This window comes from Loxodonta africana, chromosome 4 (assembly GCF_030014295.1).
Source record: "Loxodonta africana isolate mLoxAfr1 chromosome 4, mLoxAfr1.hap2, whole genome shotgun sequence".
NCBI classification, from domain to species: Eukaryota; Metazoa; Chordata; class Mammalia; order Proboscidea; family Elephantidae; genus Loxodonta; species Loxodonta africana.
Window position 1 is genome coordinate 6,310,813 of NC_087345.1, and position 12,908 is coordinate 6,323,720.

At 42.7% G+C, this 12,908-nt stretch overlaps 1 protein-coding gene across 4 annotated transcripts in view; it reads right to left on the minus strand.

Annotated features, from left to right (window-relative positions):
• PPARA (peroxisome proliferator activated receptor alpha) overlaps nucleotides 1-12,908 on the minus strand; it is an 84,931-nt gene that overhangs the window by 19,313 nt on the left and 52,710 nt on the right. For 3 of the 4 annotated variants that reach the window (XM_064283373.1, XM_003420893.4, XM_023540004.2), the window contains 2 exons: nucleotides 10,208-10,454; nucleotides 1,853-2,013 (listed from right to left, as the gene is read on the minus strand). In XM_064283373.1, coding sequence (XP_064139443.1) covers nucleotides 1,853-2,013; nucleotides 10,208-10,415 — 369 coding nt within the window. In that variant the 5' untranslated portion in view covers nucleotides 10,416-10,454. Of the gene's footprint in view, nucleotides 1-1,852; nucleotides 2,014-10,207; nucleotides 10,455-12,908 lie in introns of those variants that run through there. The other variant, XM_064283374.1, reaches the window with a different exon arrangement.

Consider the following 12,908-nt stretch of genomic DNA (forward strand, 5'->3'; position numbering starts at 1 on the left):
AACAACAGGTATTAAATCATGTTCCTGAAGAAAAAGCTCACTTTAGGAATAGTTTTTAGATTACTTTAAAGCATATGGTTAGAAATCTTGTGAAGATGTTTAAACCTGTTTTGGCATTTTAAAATTTTTTTTTAAAAAAAGACTTACTTATTTTTTGTTGTTGAAAATATATGCAGTGGAACATACACCCATCAACAATTTCTATATGTAAAATTCATTGACGTGGATTAATGGTTGCACAACCATCCTTACCCTCCTTTTCCAAATTGTTCCTCCTCTGTTAACATGAACTCACCGCCCCCTAAGTTTCCGAGCAGACCTTTTGAGTTGCTATTGTCAAACCGATCCCATATAGTTCTTTCAAACAGCACAATGTTCACGACAAATATTCTTTACCAATTAGATAAACTATTGTCTGCTTTAAAGAAGACCTCAGGGGATATTTTTGATTTAAGGTTTAAAGATTATCTCAGGGCAATAGTTTCAGGGGTTCAGCCAGCATCAATGGCTCTTGAATGTCTGGATTCCATATGAACTTGAAATTCTGTTCCACATTTCCCCCCTCTTGATCAGAATACTTATATAGAATCTTTGATTAGAATGTTCAGTAGTGGTTTGCTTTGGTATTTTTTCCCCTTTGCTTTTAAACCATTCTTTCATATTCCTGATGTGGTAGGTTTGGCTGACCTGCATAAGAGACAGCAGTTTCTTGGGGAATATAAGAGAAACGTTGATATCCTCACTTGGCATCCTTATTTAGGTGAGTTTGTAAGGTAGGATGGCCCAGAACAGAAGGGATTAGAAGACGAAGGGTGAGAGGAGAGAATATCAAGCTCGAGGGTACAGAATGCTCTGGCTAACCTGGCCTGTTCTACTTGCTGGCCAGGCCTCGGAGACCAGGCCTCGGGTTGGGACAGAATGTGTAGCATGCCCTTCAAGGCTGTGGCATTTCCCAAAAGTTAGTAAACTCTTTGACACCTAGCACGAGCAATGGAAGGGGATTTCTGATCTCAACCAAACATTCAGCTGACCACATCTCCCGCGTATCACGCACACGAAGCACCTAAGCTATAAAGGAAATGGAATGCTAAAAGTGCGTGACTCAGGAGACATCCTTGACGCAATACTGCATGATTCTTCTCATCATTGTGCTGGAAGACCACAGAGGGGCCGACGGTCCGGCTGGCAGAAAACCCCGAGGGGCCGACGGTCCGGCTGGCAGAAAACCCTGAGGGGCCGTCAATCCAGCTGGCAGAAAACCCCAGAGGGGCCGACGGTCCGGCTGGCAGAAAACTGACCCTTGTGTACTCAGGGCCCTGGTCATAGATTTGGAGGTGTGGTATGTGGCCCGGCAGCTCTTCTCATGATCTAGTGGGGGGAGGACATGCACACGTGTCCCCTGACTCAGGGGGAGCGGCCCCAGATGTGCAGGAAGGAATAGCTGGAGCGTCAGGAGCAGCATGAGGAATCGGCCACGGGTTCTGTCCTCGCCTGGGCACATACCCTGCGATCCTGAGGAAGACACTCCACCTCTGACTGCCGGTTTTCCTCACCCTTCCCCGCCTGACCCTGGAGGACCCTCAGAGAAAGTGGACGAAGGCTCTCCGACCTTGTATTCAAACGAAGGGTCTCTTCTTCGTGCTTTTACCCTTCCCTAAGCTATTCACAAAGCACAATACAGCCGCCCGTCATAGACTCTAGAGAGAAATGAATCTGTTGAGTCAGGTTAGTTTCCTATCTATGACTTTCTGCAGATGTTTTTAGCAATGAAAGACATTTGCATATAAAATAAAGGCAACCCCCATTAGACACTGCTGCTGCCACCCCCCTCCTCCTCTGGGGTGCACTGTACCTTGCAGCCTTCACACGCATGCACCCCGTAGTGGTAGCCGGAGGCCTTGTCCCCGCAGATCCTACACTCAATGTTCAGTGCCCTGCTGGATGTCTCATCAGTGCTGCCGGGAACCACAGGATAGTTAACTGATGAAGGGCTTGAAGCTGGGGAGAGGGTATCTGGGGAAAAGAAGAGAGATTCACGAGTCTTTAAGACATCACCATCCTGTGTCCAAGTCAGGCTTAAGAGAAAAGGATCTCAGGTATGAGGTATCTAGTGATGAGGCATGAGTTAGTCTGCAGAGCTCCCATCCTGGGTCTGCCCCCTTCTGGGATACCCACACCCTCCTGTGCTCCTCGGACTCCAGCTGAGCTGGCAGCCCCAAAGCTTGTGTGCTCTTGCTTCTGCTGAGCTGCCTCGTGGGCTCTGGTTCAGTATATCCAGCTGTCTAACACATACCTCTAGCTGCAGGGCTCCCTCAATCACCCCTTGACATGTCCTACACAGAACCCGCCTTTGCTCCCTTCCTTCCAGCTCTTCTGCAATGGTTAACTCAGCAAATGACACCAGAATAAAGTCTAACAACCGATGTGGGAAACACCAAAAGCACGTTCCAACAATGAAAAAAATGTTAAGTTGAACTTTATTAAAATTAAAACCTTCTGTAAAATACACTGTGAAGAATGAAAAGTCAAGACACAGACTGGGAAAAAAAGGGTTGCAAAACACCATCTGATAAAGGACTTGTATACAGGATATACAAAGAAGTTGTCAAACTGAACAGTAAATAAACAACCCAATTACAAAATGGGGAAAAGATCAGAACAGGCACCTCACCAAAGATACATAGACGGCAGACCAACACATGAAAAGATGCTCGACGTCACTTGTCATTAGGGAATTGTGACTTTCAATAACAATGACATACCTCTACACAACTGTTAGAAGAATGGCACAGAGAGAGGCAACCCAGGCAGGGTCCAATGGCCTCCATGAATTGAGGATGTTGCTGGGATTCAGGAGAGACCAAGGCAGCTGGAGTTTTCAGGGCAGAGAGCTGCGCAGAGGGTCTCCCTGGAGTCTTTAGCTGAGTACTGATCGGTGTCTGCCTGTGAGAAACTACCTGGGACTGGGGAAAGAACCGCCTAAAAAGATCAGAGGGAATGATACCCAGGATTCACATGGGGCTGGATGTAGTCTTATTCCCACCACTGACAATGGAAAACCTCATAAGTCGTGGGGCATCAGGTAAAGTATTCAAAGGGTTTCGCTTCAGTAAAAAACCCGTTGCCATCGACTTGATTCTGACTCATAGCAACCCTATAGGACAGAGTAGAACTGCCCCACAGGTTTCCAAGGAGAAGCTGGTGGATTCAAACTGCCAATCTTTTGGTTAGCCGCAGAGCTCTTAAAGCCCCAAACCCAGGGCACTCTTAATGAGGCAAAATTAGCTAGAGAATAAACACTGCTCTGGTCCAATCTAAGAAAGTTTAAAAGCAAGACTTGGAAGGATCAAACATTTTTTCAAGTAACATAACTGCTTCCTGAAACAAAGCCTAAGAAGGTTTATAGGAACACAAATATATCCACCACCCAATAAAGTTTACAATGTCTTACATCTAATAAAAACTTACAAGATACCCCCAAAAGTAGGAAAATGCACCTTTTCCTCACTTATCGACTATCTCATTATCTAACATTGTGCATTTATGACAATAGGAAAAGATCTACTACCTGACTATTTTGACCATTAATGACATATGTCTGGCAGCAACAAATGTTGAGGTGCAAGGCAATAGTAATGCTAGCTGTGATGGTTAAGGTTATGTGTCAACTTGGCTGGGCCATGAATCTCAGTGGTTTGAAGTTATGTAATGATGTAATTTGGCAGTTATATAATGATGTAGTCGTCCTCCATTTTGTGATCTGATGTGGTCATCCTCCATTTTTTTGCATAACATTGATTTCACATAATGACCTGGTCTTTGGAACCTAACCATGTTGATAAGTGAGGGCGGGGTGTATGAACCTTGATAAGGAACAAAAGCAATGAACTGAAACTGACCCAGAAATGACACAGATGACAGAATTGTAGACAAGAGCATTAAAAAAAAGTTATCATGACCATACTCCAATGTTCAAGACACTTGAAGAAAGACTGAATGTGTTAAGGTAGAGATGGGTGCCAGAGGGAGGGAGGGACTGAATCATGCTTCCAAAGATGAAATGAAAACTACAACATCTGATATGAAAAATACACTGGATGAGATTAGGAGCAGATTAGACAATACAGAAGAAAAGATTAGTAAACTTGAAGTCAGCAATAGAAACTATACAAAATGAAACACAGAGAGAAAAAACACTGAGAGAAAAAAACAAACATAGCTTTAGGGATCTATAGGACAAATTCAGTGGCCTAATGCACATATAATTGGAGTTCCCCAAGGAGTGGCAGAAGGGGGAAGAGAAAAATCATTTGAGGAAATAATGGCCTAACATTTTCCAAATTTGATGAAAACAACAAACTGACTGATCCCAGAAACTCAATGAACATTCAAGCACAAGAAACATGAAGGAAACAACATAAAGGCCCATTAAAATAAAATTGCTTAAAACCAGTGATAAAGAAAAATTTTAACAGCAGCCAAATAAAAAGGACACATAACATGCAAAGGAACAAAAATAAGAATGGCAGCAAATTTCCTGTTGGAAACAATGCAAACCAGAAGACAGTGGGCTGATTTTTTAAAGCATTGACAGAAAAAAAAAAAAAAAAATCTGTCAACCTATAATTATATACCCCTCAAAACTATCTTTCAAAAGTGAGGACTTTTTCAGACATAGAAGTGCTGAAAGAATTAGTAACCAGCAGACCCATGTATGGGAAATGTCACAGGTAATCTTTTAGGCATAAGGAAAGTGACAACAGATGGAAATCTGGATTTGCATAAAGGAATAACAAGTACATGTAAAGGTAATTATGTGGGTAAGTATAAAAATTATTTTATTATTTAAATCTCTGAAAGATAAATGCTTAAAGCAAAAACAAAAGCAATATATGGTGAGGTTTATAATATACTGTAGAAATAAAATCATATGACAACAATACCACAAAAGCCAAGAGGGGAAAAACGGAAGTTTACTGTCGTACACTAGACATGAAATAGTATCACTTCAATATCACTTGAAGTAGTGATGTGAGTTAAAGATGTATGCTAGAAACCCTAAAACAACACAAGCTATAGGTAAAGCAAACAAAGAAGATAAAACTGAATTTGAAAAATTCAATTAATCCAAAAGAAGACACAAAAATAGGAAACAAGGAACAACATCCAGATCTGTCAGTCTGTCCTACTGTGGGGGCTTGTGTGTTGCTGTGATGCCGGAAGCTACGCCACTGATATTCAAATACCAGCAGAGTCACCCGTGGCAGACAGGTTTCAGCTGAGCTTCCAGACTAAGACAGACTAGGAAGAAGGACCCAGCAGTCTACTTCTGAAAAGCATTAGCCAGTGAAACCCTATGAATAGCAGCAGAACATTGTCTGATATAGTACTGGAAGATGAGCCCCTCAGGTTGGAAGGCACTCAAAAGATGACTGGGGAAGAGCTGTCTCCTCGAAGGAGAGTTGATCTTAATGATGTGGATGAAGTCACGAAGCTTTTGGGACCTTCATTTGCTGATGTGGCATGACTCAAAATGAGAAGAAACAGCTGCAGACATTCGTTAATAATCAAAACATGGAATGTACCAATCGTGAATCTAGGAAAATTGAAACTGCCCAAAATGAAATGGAATGCATAAACATCGATATCCTAGGCATTAGGGAGTTGAAATGCCCTGGTACTGGCCATTTTGAATTAGACAATCATATGGTCTATTATGCCAGGAATGACAACTTGAAGAGGAGCGGCACTGCATTCATTGTCAAAAAGAACATTTCAAGATCAATCCCGACGTACAACACTATCAGTGATAGGATAATACTGATATGCCTACAAGGAAGACCAGTTAATACGACTATTATTCAAATTTACATACCAACCACTAAGGCCAAAGATGAAGAAATCGAAGATTTTTACCAACTTCTGCAGTCTGAAATTGATCAGACATGCAATCAGGATGCACTGATAATTACTGGTGATTGGAATGTGAAAGTTAGAAATAAAGAAGGATTGACAGTTGGAAAATACAGCCTTGGTGATAGAAATGATGCTGGAGATCACATGTTAGAATTGTGCAAGACCAATGACTTCATTGTAAATATCTTTTTTCAACAACATAAATGGCGACTATACATGTGGACCTTGCCAGATGGAATACACAGGAATCAAATAACTATGTGGAAAGGGATGATGGAAAAGCTCAATATCATTATTCAGAACAAGGCTAGTGGACGATTGTGGAACAGACTATCCATTGCTCATATGAAAGTTCAAGATGAAACTGAAGAAAATTAGAATAAGTCCGTGAAAGCCTAAGTACACAACCTTGAGTATATCCCACCTGAATTTAAAGACCATCTCAAGAACAGATTTGACATGTTGAACACTAATGACTGAAGACCAGACGAGTTGTGGAGTGACATGAAGGATACTATCCATGAAGAAAGCACGAGGTCATTAAAAAGACAGGAAAGAAAGAAAAGGCCAAAATGGATGTCAGAAGAGACTCTGAAACTTGCTCTTGAATGTCGAATACCTAAAGCAAAAGGAAGAAATGAAGTAAAAAAACTGAACAGAAGATTTCAAAGGGCGGCTCGAGAAGACAAGGTAAAGTATTATAATGACATGTGCAAAGACCTGGAGATAGAAAACCAAAAGGGAAGAACGCACTTGGCATTTCTCAAGCTGAAAGAACTGAAGAAAAAATTCAAGCCTCGAGTTCCAATATTGAAGGATTCTATGGGGAAAATATTAAATGACGCAGGAAGCATCAAAAGAAGATGGAAGGAATACACAGAGTCGGTATACCAAAAAGAATTGTATAACCATTTCAGGAAGTAGCACATGGTCAGGAACCGATGGTACTGAAGGAAGAAGCTGCACTGAAGGCATTGGCAAAAAAACAAGGCTCCAGGAATTGAAAAAATACCAACTGAGATGTTTCAACAAATAGATGCAGCACTGGAAGTGTTCACTCATCTATGCCAAGAAATTTGGAAGACAGCTAGCTGGCCAATAGACTGGAAGAGATCCATATTTATGCCTATTCCCAAGAAAGGTGATCCAACCAAATGTGGAAATTATCGAACAATATCATTAATATCACACACAAGTAAAATTTTGCAGAAGATCATTCAAAAGCAGCTGCAGCAGTATATTGACAGGGAACTGCCAGAAATTCAAGTTGGATTCAGAAGACGACATGGAATGAGGGATATCACTGCTGATGTCAGATGGATCCTGGTTGAAAGCAGAGAATGCCAGAAAGATGTTTACTTGTGTTTTATTGACTATGGAAAGGCATTCAACTGTGTGGATCATAACAAATTATGGATAACATTGCAAAGAATAGGAATTCCAGAACACTTAATTGTGCTCATGAGGAACGTGTACATAGACGAGGAGGCAATCGTTTGAACAGAAGAAGGGGATATTGTGTTGTTTAAAGTCAGGCAAGATGTGTGTTGCGGTTGTATCCTTTCACCATGTTTACTCAATCTATATGCTGAACAAATAATCTAAGAAGCTGGAATATATGAAGAAGAACACAGCATCAGGATTGGAGGAAGACTCATTAACAACCTGCGTTCATTATGCAGATGACACCACCTTGCTTGCTGAAAGTGAAGAGGACTTGAAACACTTACTAATGAAGATCAAAGACCTCAGCCTTAAGTATGGATTATACCTCAACATAACGAAAACAAAAATCCTCACAACTGGACCAATAAGCAACATCATGATAAACGGAGAACAGACTGAAGTTGTCAAGGATTTCGTTTTACTTGGATCCATAATCGACACCCATGGAAGCAGCAGTTAAGAAATCAAAGGATGCATTGCATTGGGTAAATCTGCCACAAAAGACCTCTTGATAAGCTTTGAAAAGCAAAGATGTCACCTGGAAGACTAAGGTGCACCTGACCCAAGCCATGGTGTTTTCAATTGCCTCATATACATGGGAAAGCTGGACAACGAATAAGAAGACCAAAGAAAAATCGATGCCTTCGAATTTTGGTGTTGGCGAAGAATACTGAATATACCATGGACTGCCAAAAAAAATGCACAATCTGTCCTGGAAGAAGTACAGTCAGAATGTTCCTTATAAGCAAGGATTTCGAGGCTACGTCTCAAGTACTTTGGACCTGTTATCAGGAAGGATCAGTCCCTGGAGAAGGACATCATGCTTGACAGAAGGTCATCAAAAAAGAGGAAGATCCTCGAAAAGATGGATTAATACAGTGGCTGCAGTAATTGGCTCAAGCATAACGACGACTGTGAGGATAGTGCAGGACTGAGCAGCGTTTTGTTCTGTTGTATGCAGGGTCGCTCTGAGTCGAAGCTGACTCGACAGCACCTAACAACAACAACAAATAACCCGTGGGTTCAAGAAGAAATCAAAAGGGAAATTAGAAAGTATTTTGAACTGAATGAAAACAAATTAAAAATTTGTGGCATATGCTCTAAGCGTATACAGTGGAAATTTACAAGGCTAAATGCCCAGATTAAAAAAAAAGTTTTCAAATAAATGACCTCTAAAATCCTTAATTTCTCTCACCAATGTTTGATAGTTTTTAATATACAGGTCTTTCATATTTTTGTCATATTTATCATTAAATATTTCATAGTTTTGATGTTACTGTAAATAGTATTTTTATTTCAATATCTGTTCACTGGTCTACAGAGAAATAAAATTGATTTCGGTATACTGATCTGGCATCCTGCACCTTCCCAGGAGATAACTGGAATCTTAAGTCTGGCAGACACTTGTATAATGTATGTGTGTCCATCCTTAATAACCACACACCACACTGGTGTTTCTGATTTTACATAAACTGAATCCTACTGAATCTACCCTTCTTAAGCTTATTTATTTTCATATGAGTCGGAGTCAGCTTGATAGTAACCGGGTTTTTGCCTGCCTGGTTTACCTGATGTAGTTCTTACCGCAAAATAGGAAGTAGGTAGATGGTTAATACAAACTTCCGAATTAAAAAGAAGAGTAATCTCTATTATACCAGGAGTCTCTGAAGAACTACATACATTTTTTTTTTTAGGTTGATTCCTTGAAATTTATTGAGATTTCCATTGTGGGCTAATACATAAAACATTTATGTATTCTTGAAAAGGATGCATATTTAGTATTTGTTGAGTGTATATATATATATACACACACACACTATTGTTATACCATCAACAGTCTCAATTTAGTATATTTTAATTATCTTTTTTAATTTTCTATTGTGCTTTACGGGGCAGCTCTACTCTGTCCTATAGGGTCGCTATGAGTCGGGATTGACTCGACGGTACTGGGTTTATTGTGCTTCAGGTGAAAGTTTACAACTCAAGTTAGTTTCTCATACAAAAATTTGTACACATACTGTTATGTGACCCTGGTTGCTATCCCTATAATGTGACATCACACTCCCCCTTTCCACCCTGGGTTTCCTGTGTCTATCCAACCAGCTCCCATCCCTTTCTGGCTTCTCATCTCGCCTCTGGACGGGAGCTGAGCATTTAGTCTTGTGTATCTACTTGAACTAAGAAGCATTCTCTTCACGAGTATTACTTTACATTTTATAGTCCAGTCTTATCTTTTTCTAAAGAGCTGGCTTTGGGAATGGTTTTAGTTCTGGGTTAACAGAGAGTCCGGGGCCATGTCTTCTGGGGTTCCTCTAGTCTCAGTCAGACCATTAAGTCTGGTCTTTTTACTAGAATTTGAGTTCTGCTCCCCACTTTTCTCCGGCTCCATCAGGGACTCTTTGCTGTGTTCCCTGTCAGGGTGATCATTGGTGGTAACTGTGCACGATCTAGTTCTTCTGGTCTCAGGGTGATGGAGTCTCTGGTTTATGTGGCCCTTTTTGTCTCTTGGGTCAATGTTTTCCTTGTGTCTTTGGTGTTCTTCAGTCTCCTTTGCTCCAGGTGGGTTGGGACCAATTGATGCATACAACAATTTTTAAACGCAGCTGACTGCCTTAATTGACGTTCAAGCATTATTTAATTTGTGTACGGCTTTTGAAAGAAGGCATACTATGCAAAGTGAGATGCGCCTTAAATGTTTCCAAGTCCCATCGGTATGTGATACAATGCTTGATGGTGCGTAAAGATTTCCTTGCGAAAGATGTGATTTATTTCCTGCTGAAAGGAACAATTTTCTCTAAAGGAAAAACATTTCTGAACAAGACTTTCTAGGAAGCATCTCACTCACCTGTGATAACAGATCCATCTGACCCTGGACCGCTTCCTACATACTGATAATCTGTGAAACTGAAGCTTCCGGAGCTGTCTTCACCGATGGACTGGGAAATCTCTTGAATATTTCCCATTTCCTGTAGGAATTCTTCAGACAGTGGGCTTTCCAGGTCGTCAGCCTCGAGCGGGGTCAGGGGACAAATAGGGCTTTCCATGTCCATCATCTTGATTAGACAGCGCTGGTCATGCCACTGGACGCCAACCTGTGGGGGAAAGAGAAGAAATTGGTCAAGCTGATAAATGAAAACATGACTTTCTTTCAAGGGAAACATCATTTACTACCGCAGACACACCTGAATTCATGATCTAACGAGTAATGCCTTTGACCATCTTTTCTCTGCCTGACTCTTGGCAAACACACTAAGAAAATAAAAATCTCAAAACCACCCAACGTTTAAGGAGCCAAAGCTGATGGAGCTAGGAACCATCATCGTTGTCCACTGGTGTTTGAGCACAAGCTATGTGCTAAGCACTATTCCAGAGGTGGTGGGGTACAGCAGGGGACAAGAGAAAGCCTTGTTCTCCTGGGTGCCCTTTCCAGTGGGGACAGACCATGCTCAGATACACAGGACTTGTGTGGCATCTGTAGTAATGATAGAATGCAGGTGAGGGCGGCTGGGGCTCGGAGTGTGGGAGGGAGCTGGGCAGGTGTCCCAGTGGGAGAATGTGCAGGCAACAAGAGCAGCAGCACAAAGGGCCTGGGAGGGAAGCACACCAGCACATTCCAGAACAACCAGGAGGCCACTGGGGCTCAGGCTGAGGGGTGCAGGGAGGGTGGAAGGGTAAGAAGTCAGCATGTACACTGGAGGTGATATCCACGTCTATATGATCTCCTTGTACCCGTGCGGGTCACACCACGTAGTTATTCCTGAAAAACTATTGTATGGTAACAAATACTTTAGGTGCCGTGGGCACAGTGGTTAAAGCACTCTGCTGCTAACAGAAAGGTCAGTGGTTGGAACCCACCAGCCGCTCCGAGGGAGAAAGATGTGGCAGTCTGCCTCCGTAAGGATTACAGCCTTGGAAACCCTGTGGGGCAGCAGTTCTACTCTGTCCTAGAGGGTCACTATGAGTCAGAACCAACTTGACGGCAATGGGTTTGGCAATGGATTAACAGACATTTTGCTGAGTTTTTAAAAATCTACGTAGGCGAGTCCCAGAAAATGCTGGATGGTTTCCACCAGCAAGTGAAAGCACACACTCCACAGGGTACGATGACAAAATGGCAGTTCTTCCGTGTTGAGACATGTCACACTCTCGCTCAAACACTTCACACAACTTCCTGTGATGTCCCAGCTAAACCCAGTGTCGCCAGCACAGCACTCATGGTGGCCCTCCATATCATGTCCCCGACCTGATCCCTCTGTCCCCGTGGGGGTCCAGCGGCCTGGGCCGTCCCTCTTCCTCACATTCCACACTGTTTCATTTCTAGGCTTGTGCCCAGGCTCATCTGCCTCGACAGCCCTTGCCCACCTCTGCCTTCTCGGAGTGCCTCGCTTCTTCTCCCTCAGCCCAGCGAAGCCATCAACTGCCCGTCAAGGCCAACTAGGTGCCATTTAACTTCCAGAATTCTTTTCCCATCTGAAAAGTGGTCATGGCAATGCCCACAGCTCACATCACGGAGGAAGCCAAAGGAGGTGCGTGCCCACCACCAGACAACACGGGGCAGCTTTCACCACAGAGGGCGCTCTGCCGAGAAGACAGAACACCTTCCGAACAAATCCTCCATCACCCGTGTTTGAGGAAAGCCATTTCTGAATTCAGGCTTGCTTGAAGCTGACAGCAGCTATGAGCGCAGAGACAGGGGATGTTCTAGAGTTGCCGGGTGTCACAAGCAGGTAAGCACGCAACAACCAGGCTGAAGGTTGGTGGTATGAACCCACCCAGAGGCACCTCTGAAGACGGGCCTGGGGATCTGCTTCCAGGAGGTCACAGCCTTGAAAGCTCTACGGAGCAGTTTCAGTCTGCCCACGTGGGATCACCACGAGTCAGAATCGACTCTGCTGCAATGAGTTTGGTTTTGGAACCTTTTATCAGGACTTAGAATGTTCTCTGGAACCTGTTCGCACAGATCAAGCTGTGAACCTGTGACTTTTTTCTATCTTATTTTATTCTGCATTGTATCAGAAGGAAGGTTTTGTTAAACTGTAAGGGGTGCAATCTGGGGTGAGCATTACTTAAAATATTTCTTAACCATGAACACGAGGGTCAAACACTGCCACGCTAACTCACTGCACCAACCATCGAGTCCAGCCTAATAAGAAACCAACATCTGGGCAGAGGCTGTGTTATCCGTGGGGCTGTGTCATCTCCTCCTTGACCCCGTCACAGACTCAGCAGTGCTATGGAAAATATGCCTTCTACTCCTGCAAATATTCTTTTTCCCACCTGGAGCATCAGAACAGGAGGACCTGGTCTTTGACTAATGGGACAATGTGAGTTTCTTTCTCATGACATGCAGGGAGTCAGGACACTTTTCAGTCCTACTGAGAAGCTGGACTATATGAAGGAGAACGCGGGATCAGAACTGGAGGAAGACTCACTAACAACCTGCTGCTCTGAAGGAATAATAATAATAAAAAAGAATAGCTGAGATTTATTTGAAGAAACGTCAGTCTTAGTGTCGGCGATGAGCAAACAAAATGAAATCCCTCGTA